At 49.8% G+C, this 25,034-nt stretch overlaps 1 protein-coding gene across 2 annotated transcripts in view; it reads left to right on the top strand.

Annotated features, from left to right (window-relative positions):
• The window catches only part of MYO1D (myosin ID), a 152,280-nt gene that overhangs the window by 54,621 nt on the left and 72,625 nt on the right, over positions 1-25,034 (top strand). For both annotated transcript variants that reach the window (XM_079327775.1, XM_079327776.1), the window contains exons 15-16: positions 7,222-7,388; positions 11,633-11,840. In XM_079327775.1, coding sequence (XP_079183901.1) covers positions 7,222-7,388; positions 11,633-11,840 — 375 coding nt within the window. The remainder of the gene's footprint in view (positions 1-7,221; positions 7,389-11,632; positions 11,841-25,034) is intronic.

A 25,034-nucleotide genomic window follows, 5' to 3' on the forward strand; every position in this document is an offset into this window, starting at 1 on the left:
TTGCCATGCTAGAGGGTGAGGAGGGAAAGCTTTTATTTCACCAGATATTTCAGTTCTATGGTTGAAGGCATTGCTTGGGCAACCAGCACATTGTGTGATGGAAGGTGGGGAAGGGAATGCTCTGGGAAGGGGCTGTTGGAACAGCACAGCCAAGCAAGTACTGGGATCCCTCATGTGAGCTGAGATCCTGAGGAACATTGGGGTGTTAGTGGAGCTGGGTGGCCTTGCTGGACTCCTGACACTGGGGTACAGCCCACAAGGGATGAACAGAGAGCCCAGGCTGCCAGGCTGTGCTCACATTCAGAGTAATTAAGCAATAGGGAGCAAAGTGCTCTGAGTGTGTTCTTGGGAGTTGTGAGATCAAAGGAAATGGGTCAGAGCATGGCCACCCAGTGCTGGCTGTGCACAGAAAGAGGGAGTTGCTCTCACTTGTTTCCAGAGTTAGGACATAAAATCACACCTGATTTGTAGGGTCTCCCCAGAGGGTTTGGGCACTGCCCAGGCTCCCAGGGAATAGTCCCAGCCCTGAGGCTGCCAGAGCTGCAGGAGCAGTTGGACAATGCTCCCAGGGATGCACAGGCTGGGATTGTTGGGTGTCTGTGCAGGGCCAGGAGTTTGACTGCAGGATCTCTGGGAGTCCTCCCATCCCAGGATATTCTGTGATTCCATGATTCTGCTGAGCCACCACAGTGGGGAGCAGAGCCCCATGGCTCCTCCCAGAATGTTTTACCTCAGGGCTCCTGGGAAGATGCTCTTGTGAGCCAAACTCAAGCCCAGGCCTTGCTACAATAGGCACCAGTAGTCAAAACTGAGAGAGTGCCTGTGTAGGCAGAGAGGAGCTTCCCTGGATGGCAAACCATGAGCTGTCAGGGCTGGGGAAGTGGCTGTGACCCTGGTGGGAATGGGGACAGGCTTCAGGCTGCTTCCCAAGGTGTCAAGATTGATCTGATCTGTCCATCTTCCAAATAATGTGCTGCTGGCCCTGCCCTGAATCTGGCACAGGTGTCAGGAGCTGCCAGGAACCCAGGGAGTTGCTTTGTGCTGTGAGAAGAGCAGTTGTGGAAGGAAAATTTTCTCCCTGGTGCTGCTGGCTGTTATTGCAGATCTGCTCCTGCAGAGTGGACATGATCACTCGTGCCCAGCCCAGTGTGGGGAGCCTGAGGCAGCCCAGTAGGAGGCTCAGGACAGCAAGAATCACTGGGGGTGTTGTGGGGAGGGCTGTGATCAGGGCACAGCAGGGAGCTGGGAGAGGGCAGGTTCAGCAGGCATCTATGGAAAAACTTCCTTTCCTAGTTTATTGGAAAAATTATTCCAGGCCACCTGGTAGGTGTAGAAATAGAATAGTCCAGAGAGTACTGTGCACTGTGGTGGATTGAACAATCCCTGCAGCTCCCAGCAGGGCATGGAGAGTTTAAATCCCACTTTATCCATCTTGAATCAGTGGGTACCAGCGTTGCTCACTCACACTGCCTGGCTTGGGTGGCATTAATTTACTTCAGTGCATTTGTCATCAGTATCTCTATCACAACTACCAGCCTTTTGCAGGGGTAGGCACAACCAGGAGCTCTTTCCAAGTCAAATTCACTGGGAGGTTCCTGTATCAGTCTCAGTGTAGTCCTTTCCCATTCTTTACCTGTCCTAAACTTTCATTGAGAAACTCAAATTGAAGCTGTTGGTGTTTTCCTGATTTTCTGTTGAATAGCAACGGAGAAAAGAAGATTTCATTAGTATTGAGATAGCAGTGCTGATAAGCATAATTTAAACTCAGATTTCTTGGAGTCACAGAATTGTTCAGGCTGGAAAAGCCCTCTGAGGTTGAATCCAGCTGATCTCCAACGTGGCCAAGGCTACCACTGCCCCATGTCCTCAGGTGCCACATCCACACCTCTTTGGAGCACTTCCAGGGATGGGGACTCCACCCCTGCCCTGGGCAGCCTCTTCCAGGGCTTGATGACCCATTCCATGAAGAAATGTTCCCAATATCCACCCTGAGCCTCCCCTGCCCAGCCTGAGGCTGTTCCCTCTCCTCCTGTCCCTGTTCCTGGAGCAGAGCCTGACCCCCCCTCACTGTCCCTCCTGTCAGGGAGTTGTGTTGGTCAGACCCTCCTGCAGCCAGGATGTGTCACTTTAAAGGGTCTAAATTTTGGGGAGGTTCCTTAGATAAGGCTTCTAAACACAACCTTTGTGTACTTCATGCAGTAAATCAGAGTGCAGAGAGCTTCTGGCTGGCTGCTCTGCCCTGAGGATCTCTTGTGAGGTGACTTTTGGAACAGTTAATGATATGCACATGTCATTAGCAAGTCAATAATTGGGTATTCAGGCCATGCCAGCAGCATGCTGGTTATGCACAAAGAACTGGATGCTCTGCCTCAGGTCACTGCCAGTTTGGACACTTGGCTCTTCTTCTGCAAGTGAAGCCACTCTCTGTTGTGGGGACACCATCACTGCAGTTCCAGGGGCTCTCATCCTTCCCTGGGGCTGGCACTCATTTTTCCCAAGCTGAATTTGGGAATGAAGTTGCACTAATGGGGAATCAGCAGTGACACTCTCTGTGTGTCTTGACTGTGACTTGGACCCTGCAGGACCTTTTTGGGCAGCTGTGGTCACAGCTGATGGAAACAGCTCTGAACACAAGGTTGCACAAACTGCTGAGATTTGGACATGCCAGAGCAATGAGGTTCCTTAGGGGAGGTGACATCAGTTCATGCTCTTCTCAGTTCTTTCTCAAAAAAACAAGTTGCAGATATGCTTGAGTTTTGTGCAGCTGGAGCTGATGATTTATTGACATTACCTGGTGTTCCCAGTGCAGTCAGTGCTCCTTGTCTCACCTGGGCTGTTCTGCCTCAGTCCTTCTCTGAAAACTCCTTTAGAGCACATTGATATGCTCAGTTTCTGTACTCCTGGAACAGGATGGCAGCCCAGGAGCTCCTCTTTATTGATCCTCATGCTTGGCCTCCCTGGACAGCTGCAGGGTTTTTGGCTGTAGCAAGAGTATCTTTAAATCCCTCCTTTGGGGGAACACTCTCCAAAAGTGCCAATTTGCTGGGCAGGAATAACAATAATCTTGGAATTTTAAATTCTTAAGGCTGGAAAAGACATTTAATTAAGATAATTGAATACCACCATCAGCCCAGCACCACCAGAATATCAAAGTCTGTGGCTACAGTAGCTGCAGCATTAGTGGTTATTTATATTTTCTTCCATTTGAAATAACAACCTTTAAAAGTCCCTGTTGTTGCTATTCCATTTTAAGCCTGGAATTTGGTGGTGAAGCAGAGCTCTGCAGTCTCTGAGAGGAGGAGCAGGTGTTGTGGTTACTGGGATGGCTCAGGAGCTTCCCTAGGGTCAGTGCCATGGCACTGGTGTTGTTAACACTGCAGGGGCTGTTCTCAAATCTGGTTTTAATTTCAGCTTCTGCAAACACAAGTCCATATGGAGACACTGGAAATGTGGCTGGAAATGTAACACCTCCAATCCTGGGGGCAATTTTGGGGCTCCCATAACAAGAAAGATATTGAGGGGCTGGAGCATGTCCAGGGGAGGGAATGGAGTCCCAGGAGGGGCTGAGAGAGCTGGGGGGGCTCAGCCTGGAGCAAAGGAGGCTCAGGGGGAACCTTGTGGCTCTGCACAACTCCCTGACAGGAGGGGCAGGGAGGGGGGGTCGGGCTCTGGGAACAGGGACAGGACAAGGGGAAATGGGCTCAGGCTGGGCAGGGCAGGCTCAGGGTGGATACTGGGAAAGTTTATTCATGGAAAAGGTGATCAGGCATTGGCACAGCTGCCCAGGGCAGGGGTGGAGTCCCCATCCCTGGAGGAGTTTAAAAGCCCTTGGGTGTGGCACTTGGGGACAGGGGTCAGTGGTGGCCTCGGCAGAGCTGGGGATCAGCTGGATTCAATCTCAGAGGGCTTTTCCAGCCTGAACAATTCTGGACTCCATGAAATCTGGTTTTGGAGCACACTGAGTTTAATTTATGCTTATCAGCACTGGTATCTCAGTCCTCCAGACTTCCAGAATTTTTTGGGCAAAACCTTCCCTTTGGTAGAAAAAAGTGCTGTTTTTTCTAAAGCCAAACCACTTGAAACAAAAACTGGCTTTTCCAATTGCTATGTTCCATTTCTCAAGAAGATATTTTATGTCCAAGCTCTTTTCTCTGTGGTGGATTATTTTGGGTGGCTGTTTCATAAATCCTGACACTGGAAGCCCTGTGGCTGCCCCAGCTGTGACTGCTGATCTTTGGGAACTCTCTGGACATGCACCTCCTCCTTGTTTCTTTTCTTTTTCTTCTCTGTAACTCCTTTTGTCTGACTCTTCCTTCCATTTCTCCCCTCTCCTATCCAGGCTGACAGGCTTCACCTCAGCTAAGTTGTAATGTCACCACTGTGATTGATTGGACATGTCCAGCACAAATTTGTCAGTCCTGTCCCATCCCTTCTCTCATGTAAAGAGCAATTAAAAAAAAATAAAATAAAAAAAAAAGCTCCTTCTGTAAGGAGCTACAGAAAAAAAAAAAACCCTTAAGAAAGAGTTTGTTTAGGGTTCAATGGCTTAAAACTGGTCTGGTTTCTTTTTAACACTTAAAAATCTAAAAATTGCTTAGCTTGATTGAAAAAAATCAAAATCAGCTGCAATTAGACATCTAAAGAGCTTTCAAAGCTGGGGCCTTTGTGTCTCTGCATTTCAGTTCTTCCCTCTACAAACTGCAGTTCTCTGACAGCAATAATGGGAGCTGCATAATTATCCCCCTGAAGAGCTGGGGCTGGGGGGATTGGAAGCATGGAATAATCTATTTTAGAATTTACTCCAGGAGCTGTCATTTCTGAGAGGCTTTAATTACACTGTAATTGCACTGATAGATGATCTCCTGTCTGTGCAGGCACTTCCCATTCCTGCTTTCCAAAGAACTTCAGCCTTTTTATATCAAATGCAGGCACAGTCACTGCCCTTTGTGCTGGACCTGAAGTCACAGATTGGAGGGGTTTTGAGGGGTTTTGCATTTTTGAGTGGCAGAGCTGTGCCTGACAGCCTGGCCTGTGCTAGGGTTGCTCAGCTCTGAGGAACAGCTGAGAACTGGCTGCTGTTGTGTCAGCACTGAAGCAGTGACACTTCATGGAATTCATGCTCCTAATGACATGTCCAGGGGAGCTGTGGCTGCTCCATCCCTGCAAGTGTCCAGGGCCAGGCTGGAGCCACCTGGGCTTGTGGAAGGTGTTCCTGCCCATGGCAGGGGGTGGCTCTGGGTGATCTTCACAGTCCCTTCCAACCCAACCCATTCCATGGCTCTTTAATTTGGATGCTCTGTTCCCAAGGCATTGCAGCTCTATGGATTGAATGTGGAATATTTGTGATATCACCCCCTCGAGGGATTTAGATGATTTCTATTTATCCTGCCACCAAATGCAGTACAGGCAGTCTGGCCTGGCACCATCTGGTGTTGGTGACCCTGCTCCTGACACAGAGAGGGGTTTGTCCCTTGTGCTGTGGATGGGGGAGTGGCTCAGGGTGAAGATCAGCAGGAGGGAAGGGGGAAAGTGCTGCCCATTCACCTTCACAGCTCTGGGCTCTCTCCCAGCATCCAAGGCCAGGTGTCATTCAGAGTTCTCTGTATATCCCATATTTCCCTAAGCAGCTCATTCCCAGTCAAATGAGAGCCAGGTTTTAGCAGATCAGGGCAGCCACACACACAGCAAGTTCTGAGAGCTGCCAGGAGTCTCTTGAGTGGATGAAGAGCCTTGGAAACCTTCTCACCTTCTATGCAGAGAGGATTTCCAGGAGAAAGCCAAAAAAGTGAATATGGAAATATCTTAAATCTCTTAAAATTGTACCAGCTTATTATGTGTCACCTTTCTGTCCTTAAGGAAAGGAGAACAAGTGTCATTGGGATGGGCTGAGTTGAAAAGAATGATCTCTACAACTCCCTGACAGGAGAGTGCAGCCAGGTGGGGGTTGGGCTCTGCTCCCAGGGAACAAGTGACAGGAGGAGAGGAAACAGCCTCAAATTGTGCCAGGAGAGGTTTAGATTGGATATCAGGAAACTTCTTTTACTGAAAGGGTTGTCAGGCCCTGGCACAGGTGCCCAGGGCAGTGCTGGAGTCACCATCCCTGAAATGTTCATTAAAAAACGTGTGGATGTGGGACTTGAGGATGTGGCTTTGTGGTGAGCTGATGGTGCTGCTGGGTCAGCAGTTGAATGTGATGATCTTAAAGGTCTTTTCCAACCTTAATGATTCTGTGAGTCTGTGGATTGCCATGGCAAATTGGGGGCCTTTTATATTGTTCTGAGATTGGGTAAGTGGCCTCAGACCATAGAAATAAGGCTGAATAGACAAATTATAGAAAATAGGGCTGAGGGGGACCTTGGGAGTGCACCTAATTCACCTCCTGTTTGAGGATACCTCTTCCTGTCTTCCTTGCAGGCTCTTCTCCCCATTGATGGATCTCCCCTCCTTCCCACAAGCATTCTGTTCCCACATCTTGTTTTCCTGAAGTTTGATTTGAATTTTCATACTGTAGTTAAAACTATGACTTCTTTGTCCTAAAGCTGAATGTTTGCATTTCCTCATATCTATCCTTTAAATACACAAAATCTCCCACCAGGGGGATTCTGTGCCTCCTTGGTCTTTTTAGGCTAAACCCACAATTCCTCTGAGTCACATTTGCTGGATTTTTGATCTTTCTTCTTCTTTCTTTCCCTGACTCACATTCCCACTTGAACTGCAGTGCCCTGGCTGCATGAGATATTCAGAGAACTAGAAATGTGTTGGGTTTTTTGTCTTGCAGTTTTCCTGTTCCTGTGCCCTTTCCTAGAAAAACATGGAAATGTGGATTTGCCTCACATCAGCTGGAGCTCCTGGTTCTCTTTAGGGGTCAAATCAGTTTTTCACTCTTTATTAACCAACTATTTCTGCTAAATGTGGAACTTTGCATTTGTTCTCACAAATTATATCTTCCTAGAGGAAGGATGGGCTGTGGGAAGATAAAGATGATTGCCCCAGCTGGTTTAAAGATGGCCCATTAGCAGATAATATATGCCATGGAGATCAGGGTCACTGCCCCACCTGGTTTAACAGATGGGGACAGAATCCACATCGCTGGTGACATCCTGCATGGCAACCCAAGACAGCACTGCACCAGGCTTTCCTTAGACAGCTATTGCCACTGTGTTTTAACCTCCTGCCTGGTGCTGAGCCCAGCCCCTGGCTGACTCCCTGTGCTGTCCCCAGGAGCCCTACTACGTGCGCTGCATCAAACCCAACGACAAGAAGTCGCCGCAGCTGTTTGACGAGGAGCGCTGCCGGCACCAGGTGGAGTACCTGGGGCTGCTGGAGAACGTGCGCGTGCGCCGCGCCGGCTTCGCCTACCGCCAGAGCTACCAGAAATTCCTGCACAGGTGAGAGTGCCAGCCTGCCCTGCCCCACCAGCTTCTGGGGAGCTCAGACACATCCCTGCTGCTCAGGCTCCACTGCCCGTCTGCTGGAACTGTGTGACTGCAGCAGGAATGGTAATGAGGAGCTTCCCCCAAGTATCACCCTAAAACCTCAGCTAATTAACTAGTGTTATCTCTCTGAATTGTCTAATTGCTGCAGCATGGGGGAGCATGTGATGGTGCACAGTGATATTGTGTAGGAAAACCCCCTGGACTTTAAAACTGGAAGTCTGAAAAGGGGGATGGTATCATGACCCCATTAAATGTGTTTTTGATTCTTCTTGCCCTCTTAATTCCTACCAGACTTGTGACAAATGATGTTTTAGATTGAAATTTGTCTTAAGGCTTCACTAAATTAACATGGGCCCTGTAAGTTCAACCTGCTCTGATGGAACAGTGAATGGAGTTTTTGTTCTGTTATTGAATCAGGTGAGAAAAGGGCTGTGAGAATGGAGAAAAATTAAACTATCCAAGTAGGTGGGGTGCCATGAGTTAAAAACAAAGTGCTGGGGAAAGATCTTTTGCTGTTCACAGTGGAGATTTGCCTGGATATATCATAATACCCAAGGTGGAATGAAAGGCTATGGCTCCCTAAATCCAGTCTGCAACACTGGGAATCAGTTTCCTGAACCATTCTGCAGTGGATAGAGTGTACCTTCACCTCACATGTGGAATTCATTACAATTTACTGTTAAGATTTCTGTAATCACTAGTAATATAAACAGCTGCTTTGTTTTTAATACCTGTTGGATGAGCTCCTGTGAACTCCAGCCCCACAGTGTTAGCAGCCAGGAAACCAAATCAGCACATGGCAACTGCTTCAGCTTTTGGGCTGCTGGAGCAGGAGTCCTGCCCAGCCCTGGAGTGGGACATCCAGAATGAGGGATCAATACTTTGTGTGTGTGGTGTTGCTCCAATCCTGGTCTGCAAAGGCTTTTCTAAATTAAACAAACAAAACCAAAAAACAAACAAATGAAAAAAACAAAACCAAACAACAAAAAAACAAAAACAAAAACCCAAAAAAGACAAAGAGAAAAATAAAGCCAGAAAAATAACTTCTCATTCTGTAGGAGAAGAGTTTGTTGATATTTAGCCCTAAATCCTGTAAGGTAGTTGGTATCTCCTCTCTGTCAGTAGGGAATGACATGAAGCACAGTTAAGACCATTATAAATGTCCTTCTCAAGCTTTCCTTGGATAAAGAAAACCTTCCCTTGAGCTCTGTGCAAGCCAGGCTGCCCTTTCCAATTTGAAGTATTTTCTGCTGGACCAGGAGAAGTTGTCTTTCCTGTGGTCAGGGCATTGTCCAGTTGGGTGACACACATGGCACTGACACAGATGGGCTGCATTCTCTTGGTTTAATATATAAATTACCATTAAAAAAAAAGCTGATTAGGTTTCAGGAAGGGGTTTGTGAGTGTAATCCAACCCTTTCCACACCAAGGCACCCATATGCCTATCCCAGGCCATGCCAAACATAGCATGGAATCAACACTGAGAGCTGTGAACAGCAGGCTGGGAAGGGACAGTGAGGCCCAGCTGCAGCTGCACACCCAATATTGTTATCAAATATTCATTAAAGCTTCACCATTTAGTGGCTTGCAGAAATCTTGCTTCTTAGCAGAGCTGGACTGGGAAATGTTGACTCCAGGAGCAGCCTCATCCCTTCTGGGGGTTTCCATAGGGAGCTACAGAGGGGAAGGAGGAACAAAGGTGTTTGGAAGGGAGTGTGCTATGTCTGAGTGACCTTGACAGCTGTGGGGATCTGCAGGCAGGAGAGGGCAGGGCTGTGGTGTCAGGAGCAGATTTATTCCAGACTCTGACTGCCTATAATTAGCACCAGGCCAGGACTGTGAGTGGCTGTGGCCGTGCCCTGTGCTGCAGGGAAGGAGTTGGTGGCATTGTGTGACATGTGTGGGGACACCAGGAACAGGCAGACAGCTGGGACAGCTGGGATATCCCACCTGCTGTACTGGCAGGGATGGGCTGAGGCACTGGGGTGTCCTTATTGCCTGTAGAAAGGAGCAGGACAGTTTAACATCTGGGGAAGTTTTTGGTGCTCTGACATCCCTTCTCTCCTGAGCTCCTGGTGGGGCAGGCCTGGCTCATAGCCTGGATCTAATCTGATCCATAGCCTGTATCTGAACCTGATCCACAGCTTGGGTCCCATCCTGATCCACAGCCTGGATCCCATCCTGATCCACAGCCTGGATCCCATCCTGATCCAAGGCTGGATCCCATCCTGATCCACAGCCTGGATCCCATCCTGATCCACAGCCTGGATCTGAGCCTGATCCACAGCCTGGATCTAAACCTGATCCACAGCCTGGATCTAAACCTGATCCACAGCCTGGATCTAAACCTGATCCACAGCCTGGATACCATCCTGATCCACAGCCTGGATCCCATCCTGATCCACAGCCTGGATCCCATCCTGATCCAAGGCTGGATCCCGTCCTGATCCACAGCCTGGATCTGAGCCTGATCCACAGCCTGGATCCCATCCTGATCCACAGCCTGGATCTGAGCCTGATCCACAGCCTGGATCTGAGCCTGATCCACAGCCTGGATCCCATCCTGATCCACAGCCTGGATCTGAACCTGATCCACAGCCTGGATCCCATCCTGATCCACAGCCTGGATCCCATCCTGATCCACAGCCTGGATCCCATCCTGATCCACTGCCTGGATCCCATCCTGATCCACTGCCTGTATCTGAGCCTGATCCACAGCCTGGATCCCATCCTGATCCACTGCCTGTATCTGAACCTGATCCACAGCCAGAATCCCATCCTGAGTCTTGTTCCCAGCTCGGGAGTTTGCCACTGCTTTGCTTTTTTGTTTTGTCTTTTTCCTACAAAGCTGTCTGGAGGTGAGAGATTTTTCCCAGTGAGTGAATTATTGCAGGAACATTTTCCTGATGAGAACAGGGAGGAGAATCCATTGTGCAGCACTGATGTCTCGTGTGTCTGTGTGTGTGAGAGCAGGAATGCTTTTGCCAGCACGTGCTGAATCTTCTGCTGGGAGTGTGCAGGGAGGTTTTTAATCCTGTTTATTTATCAGTGAGATCCCTGTAACCCTGGGGATGGTGTTCCCTGCTTAGGCACAGTGTGCACCCCCATTCCCCCATCCTTCCACAGTGTGTTCCAGAGGCTCTGCTGATGAATGAACGCTGGGGATGTGTTTTCATTCAGGCTCTTGGAGGCTGATCTGAGCCTCCTGCAGTGCTGCTCCCAGGAAAAGGGGGACTGTGAGCTGGTTAAGTGTAACTGAGAGCTGAGAGTGTCTGAAGCATTGAGATTGATGCCTGCCTTGGCTGGGGACTTTGAAGTGTGAAGTGGCTGAGCTGGCTGAGTGCTTGTTTTATTTAGAACACGGCTGCGGTTCCATTCCAGGGAAAATGTCTAAAACAGCTCTTATTATGTCCATAAATCTTATGCAGAAAATTCAGTGTTGCTTTTTGCAAATGCCTGTTCCCCTAATCAGCATTTCCTGGGCTGGTAAATCTCACAGAGCTCAGGCTGATCCCAGTACTTCATGTTTGATTTGTAGATATCTTAGTTTCAGGCTGCATTTCTCTGTAGGGGAAGATGGAGTTTGGGGAGGGAGGATGGGAGGAATGGCTGACCCACAGTCACAGGCAGTGTTTGCACAGACTGGGGAAGCCAAAGTTCTGCTGGAGGGCAGTGACAGAGTTTGTTAGAAATTACCCCCAAAGTGATGCATGAGAAAAGATTATTTGCAGAGTTTTTAAATCCAAGTTTTCTGACAAAGCAATTGGTTGCAGGCATTTTCTAATGCAGAATGTGAACAAAAAGCTTTCCTTCCTTACAAAAATATCCCCCAAACCAAAGCAAACAAAACCCAAGCAAACAAATAGAAATTAAAATTGGATACTGAAGGTGTGAGAAAGGGAACAGGCAAATCTTCAGGAGGCCAATGCTGAGTTTGTCCCCTTGCATCAATTCAGTGCTGATGAGCTGAGCTCCTCCCAAAATTATTTTGCAGCATCTCACAAAATCATGCATCTCCTTCAGCCATTTTCCTTTTATTTTGAGGATCATGATTCCTACAGAGGACACCTTCAGACTCTTCCATCTATACTCACTTTTATTACAATTGAGTTGATAAATGTTTCTAAAACCACTCCAGGTTTGGCCTTCTCGATCACCTTGGTGGCAAGTTTGTAAATTGCTCCTTTGAACTGCAGGTACAAGATGATCTCTGAGTTCACATGGCCCAACCACGACCTGCCCTCAGACAAGGATGCAGTGAGGAAGCTGATGGAGTGCCACGGCTTCCAGCACGACGTGGCCTACGGCAAGAGCAAGCTGTTCATCCGCACCCCGCGCACCCTCTTCACCCTGGAGGAGCTGCACGCCAAGATGCTCGTCAGGATCGTCCTCTTCCTGCAGAAGGTAAAGCTCCACTGCCCCAGAAACTCACCTCCAGTTCCTTAAACCACTCCTGCTCTCCTTTCTGGCTCTGTTGCTGCACAGGGCTCTTTCCATGGTGCTGTCTGTAGCCTTGGTGTGGTGGGAGCTGTTGCACCTAATAAGGTTTTTATTACTATTTAAAAACTTGCTCTTTTCTCAGTGGAAGGAGGATGCCTGGGAGCTTGAGGGACTTTTATGGCTGAAATGTGGAATCACAGAATTCCAGGCTGGTTTGGATCAGGAGGGACCCTAAAGCCCAGTCCCACCAGACCCTGGCGCAGGATGCCCAGGGAAGCTGGGGCTGCCCTGTCCCTGTGAATGTCCAAGGCCAGACTGGATGGGCTCAAGTGGAAGATGTCCCCATGGCAGGGGATGGGACTGGGGGAGCTCTCAGGTTCCTTTTAACACAAACTGTCCCATGATTTTCTGGTGTTGGCACTTGCTGAAAACTGTGTCTGTACGAGTGAGATCTGTCTGGCAGAGAGCAGAAATGGTGGGGCTGACTTTGCCCTGTCAGGCAAAGTGGACTCATTCAAGACTTTCAGAAACAAGTTTCCTAAAAGGTGTATTTTCTGTGAATTTCTTGGAACCTGGGAAAGAAGAGACCCTCTGAACCCACTGCTGTCCCTCACAAATAGAAACTGCTGACAGAGGTGTGTAAAAACTTGACAGAGCAAAAGCTCTGCAGGGAACACAGGTTTGCACAGCCTCTCCAAACCTGGTGGACTGAATGGGGAAGAGCCTGAAGGAGAAGTTCCCCCAAAAGCTCTGAGTTCTGTGGGACTCACATTTCATTGGGTGTGATGCCCTTCCTGGAAACCCAACCCATTTGACCAGCATGGGAGCAGAAAGCATCAAGTCTAGGGTTGGTCTCTTGGTATTTGTTGTGCTGAATGGTTTGTCTTTAGTAGGGAATTCTGCATCTTTTGTATGCAGTGAGTTTTTCTGGAAAGGCCAAGTTGAGGCTGTGGAGGATGCAGGCCCTGCCTTTCTCTGAGCTCTGTGGCTTGAGAATTTTGTTCTGTGTTCTAAGCATGTCCTGCTGCTGAGCTTCCTTGGACTACTCAACATCTTCTACCTTCCTTCCCTGAAAAGGGGAGCACTTTTCCAGAAGCTCCATCTGGCTTATTCTCTTGGGCTGGCCTGGGGCTAATCTGTGGGGTCCCCATGCCCCTGGGAGGTGTTCCTGGATCCTAAGCTGTGCTTCCCTGTGCTCACCAGGGATTCCAGGGAGGCATTTCCTGCCTGGAGACCCTTGGGTGCTTTCAGGGAGGTCACAGGCCACAGCTCTAACCCAGAGTCTCCTTCTTCCTAAGGAATGGGGTGAGCTAATGAGCTCCTTGTGGAATGAAGCTGCAGGGGGACTGCTTGCTCCCAGGTGACTCCAGCTTTCATATTAAGCCAGGGAGCAATTGAGGGGTGACCTTTTTGGAAATTGCAAGGTGCAGCTACTGCAGAATAATTTCAGAGCCCTGGGCTGTGTTGCTGTGGGAGCAGATCATGGCTCGGTGAGCTCCAAGCTCCTCCTGCAGATAAATCCAGTGAGAGGCACAATTGTAACAGCAACTTGTCAGTTTTGTGAGTTTGCTGCCAGCTCCAGAATTACATTGCCAGGGCTGGGATCTGGAGTGGGCTCAGCATCAAACACAGCAGGGCAAAGGATTTTTTTGCCCCTGGAAGGTAAATACCTGCTGAGGTGTAATGGATCAACTCCATTGCTCCACAAAAAGTTTTGCTGCAATGGGTTTGTGTAGTATCAGGTGTAGAATAAATATGGTGCTTCTGGGGATTTCCTAGTTGCCACAGTCAGCAAAAGTGATAGAAATTAAAATACTGGTGCACGTGTCCTGTGGCTTCACAAACCTCCCTGCCCTGTGTTCTGCTCTCCCTGGGCTGGGGAGGGACCAACATGAGTCTGCCTGAGGACTGAAGTAGGACATGGAGGCATCTTTTTGTTGTTTTACTATGAAACCTCATAAAGGATTTGTGGGGAAAAGACAAACCCCTTCTCCAGTGCTCAAGGTACTGAGGACTCTGGAGAAATCTGGATGCCCTCCTGGAGCTCCTGTCCTGTTGCTGAACCTTTCTGCTTCCACTCACCAGAGGTTCCTCAACCTGAAGGCTCTCAAAATCTGGCAAGGAGATGCAGAGAAGCTTTTCAGAATCCTGGAACTTGCATTTAACCAAGAAACACTCAATGAATCATTAAATGCTTATTAAACAGCCCATCAGCTAAAGAGCAGCTGTTGAGCTGGTATCTATAGGTGTAGATTAGAGACCCTGTACGGTGTTAATTCTACCTGAAGAAGCTTGGCTTTGTCTCCATTTTCAGTGTGTCTCTTGTTTGCTGTTAACTCTGCTGCCAGCCTGGCTGGATCCCTCCTGTGCTCTGCTGCTGGCAGATGGGGCCGGCAGAGTCGGGCAGTGCTGGAAAAGGCACAGTCAATAATCAGAAATCTAACCAGAGCAGGGATCTGATGAGGCCTTCTCTGAGCTCTGAAAGCATCAAGGCAATTCTGCCTGTCATTTCTGTTCTCAACTTGCTTTCTGTTGTTCATTAACAGCTCACAGGGAAATTTAATTCTTGATCTTTTTTCCTTCTGTAGTCTTTCCTGTGAGCATCAAAGGCTGAGGAAGGCAAACTGTGAGCACATCTAGAAGGATTTGATTTTATTTTAAATAACTGAGCCTTCTGTTACTCCTGGAGTTCCTTAAATTTGAATTTAGGAAAAGAGAAAGACAAGAGGAGATGAAATGTGATGTTGTGACAATGGGCACTTGTGTGACACAAGCTGAGGCAGATGTGAGGAGCAGCCTTAGAGCAGCTGATCCCAGCCTGGGGCCCAGGGGTGTTTTTCCCTGCACAGGAATGGGTGTAAGTGAAAGAATCCACATTTTGCAGCTCTTTTTGTAATGATGTGTATTCTGTGGCTTATTGCTCTCCTGCAAATCAGAAGCTTTCCAGAAGGGATTCAGTAATTATCTGGAGAGTTTCATCATCCAGTGACCCTTAACCCTTCAAACAGTGCTGCTGCCTTTGTGCAATGGTGCTTATGAATTTGGTTAAATTGAATTAAAACTGACTTCTAATTTAAATAGATAATTTTACTTTCTTTTGTTCCACATCTCTGGGACGTCTTCACCTTTAGATTTATCTTTCACGCTCCTGTTTTTTTCTGTGGTAAAATGTCAGGGAGATTCCAGGCTGTAATTTTCCTTCTGCCCCAACATAGTCAGTGAGCAGATGTGATGTGATTTAACCGTGGCAACTTGCTGGCTCCAGGAGAATTCAGCAAGTGAGAGCTGTGTCCAGTGTCACAAACCCCATATGGCAGCAGGGATGTCACACCAAAAGGTCACTCAGAAGCCCCAGCTGAGGTTGCTTCATGTGGGGCTTTAGGGTTTGTTTGCTGTACCTGTGCTCCTGCCAGCTCTGTGATTGTCACCCTGAATGCAAATGGAGCAGCTCGAATGTTAATCATGCAAATAAAAAAAAAAAAAAAAAAAAAAGAAATCTGCCATGAAGCTGTGCTGCTTTTGCTGCCCTTGGAAAGGCTCCCGCAGGCTCATTAGCTGTGCAGAGCAGAGCTTTGTTCGGGGAAGAAAGCCCGGGCAGGCGGCACGTGCGGGCTGTGCAGATGATGGCTCCTGTCACTATAATTTACTGCACTATTTCCGTGTCATTTTATCAGGCCGGCACAGCTGCGCATGGAAATCGCTGCCGAAATCTTCCTGCCTGGCACGGAGGCAGCAGGAATGTCCTTGAGTGCAGCGCGGCCCCTCCCGGACACAGCCCGGCAGCGGGGGAGCCGGGGCTGGGAGGGGCAGCGCCGGCCCGGGACATGTCCTGCGCATCCCGGGGTGTCCTCGAGCATCCCGGGGTGTCCTCGGGCATCGCAGAGTGTCCGTGAGCATCCCAGAGTGTCCTTGGGCATCCCGGGGTGTCCTCGGGCATCCAAGAGTGTCCTTGGGCATCCCAGAGTATCCTTGGGCATCGCAGAGTGTCCTCGGGCATCGCAGAGTGTTCTTGGGCATTCCGGGGTGTCCTTGGGCATCCCAGAGTGTCCGTGAGCATCCCAGAGTGTCCTTGGGCATCCCAGAGTGTCCTCGGGCATCCCGGGGTGTCCTCGGGCATCCCAGAGTGTCCTTGGGCATCCCAGAGTGTCCTCGGGCATCCCGGGGTGTCTGTGTCCATCCTGGCGTGTTCTCGGGCATCCCGGGGTGTCCTCGGGCGTCCCAGAGGGTCCTTTGGGCATCGCAGAGTGTTCTTGGGCACCCCAGGGTGTCCTCGGGCATCCCAGCGTGTCCGTGTCCATCCCGGGGTGTCCTCGGGCATCCCAGCGTGTCCATGTCCATCCCGGGGTGTCCTCGGGCATCCCAGCGTGTCCGTGTCCATCCCGGGGTGTCCTTGGGCATCCCAGCGTGTCCATGTCCATCCCGTGTGTCCGTGTCCATCCCGTGTGTCCATGTCCATCCCGTGTGTCCGTGTCCATCCCGTGTGTCCGTGCCCATCCCGTGTGTCCGTGTCCATCCCGTGTGTCCGTGCCCATCCCGTGTGTCCGTGTCTATCCCGTGTGTCCGTGTCCATCCCGTGTGTGCGTGTCCATCCCGTGTGTCCGTGGATCCCCACGGGCTGTGCCGAGGCTCGGGAGCTGCCCTCGCCATGGCAGCATTTTCCAGCCGCGGGGAGAGCAGCGCAGAGCCGCGGCGGGTGTGTCATCACTGCAGGCACCGCTCCGTGTGTCGCCTCCTGCTCCAGCCCCGCGGGCCCCGGCGGCTCGGGACACAGGGAAGCTCCTCCGTGGACACGGGAGGTGTTTCCTGTCAGGTTATGGGAGGCAGGAGCAGTGCACTGGGAGCTTGTGCCAGTGACCCAGATAAAAGGGATGCAGTGGATTTGCCTCTGCACTCCAGGCTTTTTCCTTCTCAAGGCAGTTTGTGCATGCTGCATATCAGCAGGAACAGGTTATAATACACATGGATTCTGGACCCAGGCTTTGATCTGGAGAGGCTCTGGCAGGGAGGAGCTGTGGCAGGAGAAGCTGTGGCTCCTTCCTGAGGAGCAGAGGCTGGGAGCTGCCAGGACCAGGTGGAGGGAAGGAGGAAGAGCTGGCTCCATCCCCTGCACTAACACTGACTGATCCCACAGCTCCTCCTGTGCTGCTCCCCTTCCCTGGGCCAGGAGCATCCCTGTCTGCTTCCAGTGAAAGCACTGAGGCAAAAAAATCCACCCTGCCCACCCCAGAAAATGCCAAAGCATTTTTAAAATGCTTTGCCTCTTACCAAAATCCCAAAGAAAAGAGGGAATTTTCTGTCAGTTTAGTCCCACAACAGCTCAGCCACCTTCAGAGGAATGGTCATGCTGGTGAGAACTGGGGACTTGTCTGTGGGGGAAAAGCAGGAGAGCTGGATCCTGCCCTTTCAATAGCAGGTGCCTGGAGACACCTGGATACCTTCTTGATGTCCTTCTGCTCCAGGAAATGCTGTATAAGCACCCTGTAACCTAAACAAGTGTAAATATCCATTATTGCTGAGCAGGAGAGGAGCAGGGAGGATACTGTGAGTGCACCACTGTAAAATACAGTCCAGCAGAGTATGGAGGGCAGGGAGACAGCCTGTTCCAGGGTCTGGTGTCCCAGCTTGGGCACCTGGAGCTTCATGGCTCTTGGAATCACCTTAAAGCTTGGCTTATTATTTCCAATACAGGTGGAGAAAAACAACACACAAAGAAAACTCCAAACTCTTCCCTGAGCCTGTTGCCAGCATCAAAGAGAACATTTGTGCTCTGATGAGTTGGTTAAACCAATCTTGTAAATCATTCCAAGTTCTATCTCTGCCTTTCACAGTTGGTGAGGAGTTTTTTCCATGCTCATCCTGTGTACCACAGGCAAATTGGGTAGAGCAGATTCAGCCATTGCTGCTGCTGCTTCCACATTGTTATCATGGGAATGAGGGAATGAGCTTTTGTTGTGCCTGAGCTTGCCACCTTTTCAAAGGTTCTGATCTGCTGCACCTCAAGGTGTCTTTAAGCCTGCTTTGAAGTGAGTAAAAAAAGGCAAAAAGCACAATTAGGGGTCAGTGACCTGAACTTGGGAAAAATCTGGATTCCAGGGGATAGCAAGAATACCAGAGCCACATGAGGAGGACCTGTAACAAGAACATTTCTGTGTGGATCTTCATTCCCAACAGGACACTTAGAGATAAATCACAGTGTCTGGGAGGGAGTTTGTCACTTGTGCTCACTGTGGGGTTTTGAGAGCAAAATAAGTGTACAGTGCTTGATCTGTGTTTGCTGAAGTGTGCTGGGGGGGGGGGGGGGGGTTGGACTGCATGATCTCCCTTCCAACCCCAGCTGTTCTGTGATTCTGGGGGTTTTGTTTCTTTTTCCCCACAACTCAAACTGCTGTCCCTAGCAGCAGAGCATGTCTTAGTGATGTCTGTAACATATGCCAGGTCTTGGTGTGGTTGGTTTCCCTGTGTTTGCCTTGTTGTGGAAAAGATCTCCCCAGAGCAGAGATGGAGCTGAATCCTCAACTGCTTCACTCAGGGGTGTTTTCACTCAGGAGATGTAGGGTTTGGTTTTCTCTCTCAATAGATGCAGGGTTTTTTCCCCAACACATGTAGGGTTTATTTTTCTCCCTCAATAGATGTTTGGTTTGGCTTTTTCCCCTCAATAGAGGATTTTCCCCTCAATAGATACAGGGTTTTCCCCTAAATCAATGTAGGATTTTTCCCTCAATGGGTGAGGATTTTTCCCTCAGTCCATGCAGGTTTTAGGCTGGTGCAGCTGCAGTCCATGGAAGGTCTAGGGACACCATGGTTGTGTCTCCAAGAGTGACAACCAGGCAGTGCCTTGAGAGCAGCAGGGCCAGGCTGCAGCAGCTCTCCTGAGCACTTCCTCAGTCCCACTGGATGTTTGCAACAGCCTGGGACAGTGACAGGTGTCCCTGCCATGGCAGGGGTGGCACTGGGTGGCCTTTCACATCCCTTCTAACCCAAACCATCCTGTGATTCCATGTCTGTAGACATCTCTCACATCCCTTCCCAGTATTCTCTTCCCATGACAAGTGTCCAGGTAATTGAATTTCTCCAGATTTGGAGGTTGTTCTGTGCTTCTGCTTGTCCCTGCAGCCTTTACCAGCACTAAACACTGAAGGTGAGGAAATGCCCTGTAGTTCAATACCTTCAACATGGAAAACTCTCCCTTGAATTTTCAGGGATGAGAGAATGTTCCTGCTTCCTTTTGATGGCAGCAGTTTTGTTCTGGTGATTGGAAACTTCTCTGCTTCCCTGACACTGGAGCTTTGGCAGTTCCCTTAATCTGTTGATACCAAGTTGTCTTCTCCTTCCCCTGGCAGGGAGGAGCTGTGGCAGGAGAAGCTGTGGCTCCTTCCTGAGGAGCAGAGGCTGGGAGCTGCCAGGACCAGGTGGAGGGAAGGAGGAAGAGCTGGCTCCATCCCCTGCACTAACACTGACTGATCCCACAGCTCCTCCTGTGCTGCTCCCCATTCCTGGGTCATTGAGGCAAAAAATCCACCTCATTTTCCTTCCCTGGAAGGGGGAGTGATCACAGCCCCAAGGCTGCCAGAGCTCCAGGAGCATTTGGACTCAGGGATGCACAGGGTGGAGTTGCTGGGCTGTCTGTGCAGGGTTGGATGATCCCTGTGGACTCCTCCAGAAGATTCTGGGATTCCTGGTGCTGCCAGAGGCAGGAAATCCTGCAGGGTGCAGCCAGGATTAGCAAGGTGCCCTGTCAGGCCCATGGGACACTACAAAGGGCACCCATGGAGCAGCAGCTCCATGTGGGGGATGGTTGGGAGCTTTCCCAGGGCTGGGAATCTCATCCCTGTCCCAGAGCATGGGGGATTTGCTGCAGCCATGGCTGAGCTGCAGGAGCTGCAGGCACCTGGAACTGAGGTGTGACTGCATCCCACAGCTGAGACCTGCTGCTGCATGGCTCCTTTGGTGATTTTTATGTTCATTATTGAACACACTCTTGTTAGTGCCAGCTAATTAATCTTGGAGGGGGACCCTTCTCTCTTACCAGCCTGTGGAATATTGTTGCTATTAAGTGAAGCAATAGAATGAACACAGTTCAGCTGATTTATGTGAAAAGAGAAAACAGCTCTTAGCAAATGCAGCAGCTCTTCCCCCTGGCTGTTCTCTGAGGTGATCTGGGAGAACAGGGAGCCTTTGATTTAAAGCCTTTGCCTCAAACCTTTATGGGATCTGCATTTACTCAAACTAGGAAAAGGCAGATCATAAACTGGGGCTGTGAGTGAGGTCTGAACCACTCCACACCCCCTGCTCTGTGAGGAGGGGACCCTTTGGGGCAGTCAGGGCTGGGATCACTGAGGATGGGAACATTTCTCCAAGGCCCAGTGGCTGCTGCATGTGCAGCTCCTCTGCCCTGGCACATAAATCTTTAATAACCCTGCCCTGTGAGAGCCTTCAGAGCTGAGCAGGGAGTTTGTGCCTGCCTGAATTGGGGGTTGGTTTGATTCTCACCAGTTGGGCTGCCTGGAGGGCAAACCATGGAATATTGATCATGGAGCAGTCCAGGCTGGGCCCAAGGAGTGTGGTGGGAGGAGGTGTTTGTGGTGCAGCTGGAATGGAGGAGTTTTCCAAGGTTTGTTCCCTTGCAGAACTGCTCCAAAATACAACTCTGGGGTTTAATTTAGCAGAGCTGGGTTTGTTTGCTGAATCCTGGGCATTTTCTCTCTCATGTGTTTGGATTGGGAGCTGTGTGGGATTCTGCTCTGGCAGGGATTGCAGCATCTAGGTCAAATCTAGATTATCCCTTTTTCCATGGGAGATGTACAGGCAAGGCAATCACTGCATCCTGGGCCCACCCTGGCTGCTCTGCTGCCTTTCCCTCTCCTCTGAAGGGCCCAGTTAATTCTCCTTTCTTTCTTTCTTCCCTTTTTTTCTCATTTTTTTAATGGCACATTCAGAGCACGGAACAGCCTGCAGCCTGCAGACAAGGCTGTAATGCATAGATTGATTTATGTTCTGCTGAGGTGATGGATGTCATCTGTGAGGTTTCTTTAATCTTAGAAACTCTGTTGGAAGTTCAGTGAGGTTTTTAAAACTGGTTCCAAAGGTGTGTTCAGATCTCCCCTGCCATTCATCTGAATTTTAATTTATTAAATTTTCATCAAAAAACACATGAATTAAACATTATTTAGGAAAAAAAAATCTCTGCTTCCCTTAACTGGGATGTGTCTCTTGCCTTGGCTGAATGCTGTTTGTGCAAGTCTCTGTTTTAGAAGCTGCCAAAGCAGCTGCTGCACTGGAGCAGTGGGATCATGCCCAGGAACTCTGCTGGGATCACTGAACCCAGGCTGTGCAGGAGGAGATCCCTTGGTCTGGAGCTGCTCATGTCCCCAGGGGTCACTTCCACCTCTGGGGTGTCCTTGGCTGAGGGAACAGAAGGGACTGGAGGAAAGCTGTGGCTGCCCATCCCTGGGTGTGTCCAGGCTGGCTTGGATGGGGCTGGGAACAGCCTGGGATAGTGGAGGCTGCCCATGGCAGAGGTGGGACTGGGTGGGCTTCAAGGTCCCTCCCAACAGGGGTTTGGGGTTCCATGGTTGGTGTTTCTATGAAACATCCCATTTAAAAGGCTGTGGAATTGGTAGAGGTCTCTGGAGAGTGAGAAAAGAACAGCAAGCAACTTCCTCACTGGGAGCAGCTGTAGAAATAAATATTCTTTGTAATGGTCAGGAGTTTGAACTGTGTTCAGACTTTGTTTTTCCAACCTTTTCCTTTCTCTCTATCCCTCTCTTAGCCCTTTAGTCCTGATTTCAATTGCTCTCTTAATTTTTCCTCCCCTGAATTTTAGGAGGACAAATCATAGAGAAGGCAAAGGTATTGAAAGAGGTGAGGAGAGACCATGGGTGGGGGCTGGATGGGGGAATGTTGTTTGGCTTGTTGTTTGTTTTATGGTGCTCTTTGGGGTTTTTTTTTTAAGCCAAAACCCCTCATTTTCTTTCCATTTTCAACACAATCATCATTATGTCTCTGCTCTTGTGTCCGTGGTTTGCTCATGGGCCCTTCCCTGCCTGCTCACACTGAGGAATCTGCACATGCCCCTGGTTACTGCCCTGCCCTGCCCTGTCTCCTGCCAGGGACAATCCACTGCATGTCCTGTCCCTCTGCTCCTGCTCTGTCCCTGGGCTGGGCTCTGATCAATGCCACAGTGCCTTGGAGTCTGCTCCACAGGGATCACTTGGAAAACTGTCATCAAACTGGATTTTTGGGAGCCATGGCATCCTCCACTCCCTCCCTGGTGCCCCCCACACATTTCCACCTCCTCATCCCTCTGGAGTGCTGCCAGACCCTCCTGGGCTCCTCTGCCTGGAGTGCTTGGCTGGCAGTCAGTGGCTCTGTGTGTGCTGGGTGGGATTTGGGATCTGGGGAGGCAGATGGCTCTGGAGCTGGAGCTGAAGCTGTTCCAGCAATGTCACTCTGATTTCAGGCTCCTCCTGCTCTGTGGCTGATTCTTCCTGAGAGATAAAGGACTTTGCCTCTTGGAGGCTGCAGCTCCTCTGTCAGCTTGGGTGGGAGCTGGCTCAGGGTTTGTGAGCTGTCAGGGCAATCTCAGGAGGTCAGGTGGGGACAGGGTGATCTTCAGTCTCATTCCCATGGGAAATCAGGTTAACCAGCAGGGAAAACCACAGGAGGGGGAAAAGGAAGTATGAATTTATTCTTGTCTGTGGGAGAGATAACACAGGACTCTGCCATCCCAGGCTGGTTTAGTCTGGCTGTAAGGACTCTCTAAATCTAAGTTCTGAAGCCCTCAACTTGCTGCATGTGTCTGGATTGAAGTGGGAATTATAAGGTGCCTGTGGCTGTCAGGTCTCAGCAGGGTATCTGCTGCATCCCTTTGGAACTGGGCATGAAAATCCCTTGGATCTTACCTTGGGTGCAGAGGCATAAAGGAGAGAACAGAACCCTGCATGCACAAATCTTTCTGTTGGGGTTTGGCCCTCCTTGGCCCCCATCACACAACAGAGCAGTACCTTTGCAACAGGAGAATCTGTTACAGGCCATGTAAACGTCCCTCTGGAAATCTGATGTGTTCAGTTTCATTTTACAGGGCTCAATGTTCTTGAGTTATGAACTGGAGGTGGGTGAGAATTGAAAAGGTGCATTGCGTAGAACCCTTCAAACCTGAGGAAGGTGTGAGCTGGCAGGAACACTCCAGCATCCTGGAGCTGCTTGTTCTGGAAATGCACTGGCACAGGGTGCCCAGAGCAGCTGTGGCTGCCCCTGGATCCCTAGAAGTGTCCCAGGCCAGGTTGGACAGGGCTGGGAGCAGCTGGGATGTGGAGGGTTGCCCAAGGCAGAGGGTTGGAACTGGATGATTTTTAAGGTCCCTCCAACCCAAACCATCCTCTGATTCCAAGGTTCTGTAATCCTTGTTTGTCTGGTCTATATCCTGCTGCTCACAGCTACACTAAGTACCAGCCCAACAGGGAGTTTCCTGCTTTGACACCTCCTCTTGTCCCCAGGATTGACCATTCTGTGTTTCTGGAAGGCTCCATGGGACCATCAGGCAGCTCAGCATTATTGAGGGGCTGCTTTGAGCTGCAATGAGCCCTGCAGTGGAAAAGAAAAACAGTTATTATAAAAAGCATTTGTCCCCCATTCCCTGGGTGAAGTATGTCCTTCCCTTTGACTGTTTCCTCACCTTTGAGGTGCTGCTGCAGTGCTGTGGAAGGTCCTCACTGGTAGGGGGTTCTCCACTTATGACAGCTTGATTTGAGAACACTCTTTTCATTAATAGTTTGCTGTGTGTAGCCAGGGGCATGGCTGGGCTGGATAATTGGATTTGGGAGGCCAGTGTTTGTACAATTGTGACACCTCTTGCTGTGAAGCCAATTTCTGCAGTGATGCAGCTGATACAACATTGGGGCAATCTGTTCCAGCCTTTGTTCCAGGGATGTCAGACTGCTGGGAAAAGTAACCACAGCAAGAGACTTCCCTCAACAGCATGTCTGCTTCCAGCCCAAGGAAGTGAAATCAAGACCTTGTTCTGTGTCTCAGATGGGCCAGGGAACAGCTGACAGAAGTGAAGCTCTGCAAAGTCTTGAGCAGCTTACATGTATTTACTGTGTGTTCTTTTCTTGAGATCCCCTGTAACACCCAAGGACTGTTTCACTTCAGCCCTTTTGTTTCCCATTTCTGTTCTTACTAAATTAAAAAATGAGAAGTTGGCAGTAGGGTTTTGCCCAGTTGGTTTTGTTTGTTTTCCATACATCCATTAGAGGTACATTTTATGTCTCTTCAGTCTGTGCTTAACTATCTCAAGTAATCCAAATCTTCTTTGCTTTTCTTTAAAAAAAAAATTACCCAGTAGTCTTTGGATGCTCAGTTTTTGGATCCTGTTTTTGGTGATTCTGTCAAATTCAGAGTTTCAGAGCCTGCTCTGCCCTCAGACAGGGAAGTGTCAGCTTTCATCCAGCCTTAGACACTTTGGGTGAAATCCAGACCTTCTGCAAGTCTGCTTTAGCCAGGAAGCTTCGAGCCTTGAGCTAAACCACAGCAGTAACTGAGTGTGGTGGCAGTGACTGCTGAGCACAGCATGTGTGCAGGGGCTGCTGCCTTCTGTCTGTCTAGTGGCCCCAGGGAATAAATAAGGAACATGTTGTTTGTTATTTTATCTGCACACAGGGACAAGATTTGTCAGTCTCAGCTCCCTGGGTTTGGTTGGTGTCCTCAGTGCAGCACTTCTGGTTTCTGCTGTGGCTTTTGTGCTTCCTGCTCTCACCTTTCCCTTCACTGTCCCATGTCCTGCCTGGCTTCCCCAGCTCTTCCCTGAGGCACTGCAATGCTCTCCATTCTCTCTCTGTTTCCTGGGAGATCCTGGCAGGGGCTGAGGCTGGTGCAGAGCTCATTCCCTTCAGTCACCTTGGGTGTGCTGGGATGTTCTCAGAGTCCCAGAGTGGTTTGGGTTGGAAGGGACAAACAGCACCCAGTCCCACCCCTGCCCTGGACAGGGACACCTTCCACTAGCAGGGAAGTTCAGCCTGGGGAAAGGGAGGTTCCAGGGAGAGCTCAGAGCCCCTTCCAGTACCTAAAGGGGCTCCAGGAGAGCTGGAGGGGGACTGGGGACAAGGCCTGGAGGGACAGGACACAGGGAATGGCAGGGATAGAGGAAATATTGAGCAGAAA

Source organism: Erithacus rubecula (genome assembly GCF_903797595.1).
Source record: "Erithacus rubecula genome assembly, chromosome: 27".
In the NCBI taxonomy this organism is placed as follows: domain Eukaryota; kingdom Metazoa; phylum Chordata; class Aves; order Passeriformes; family Muscicapidae; genus Erithacus; species Erithacus rubecula.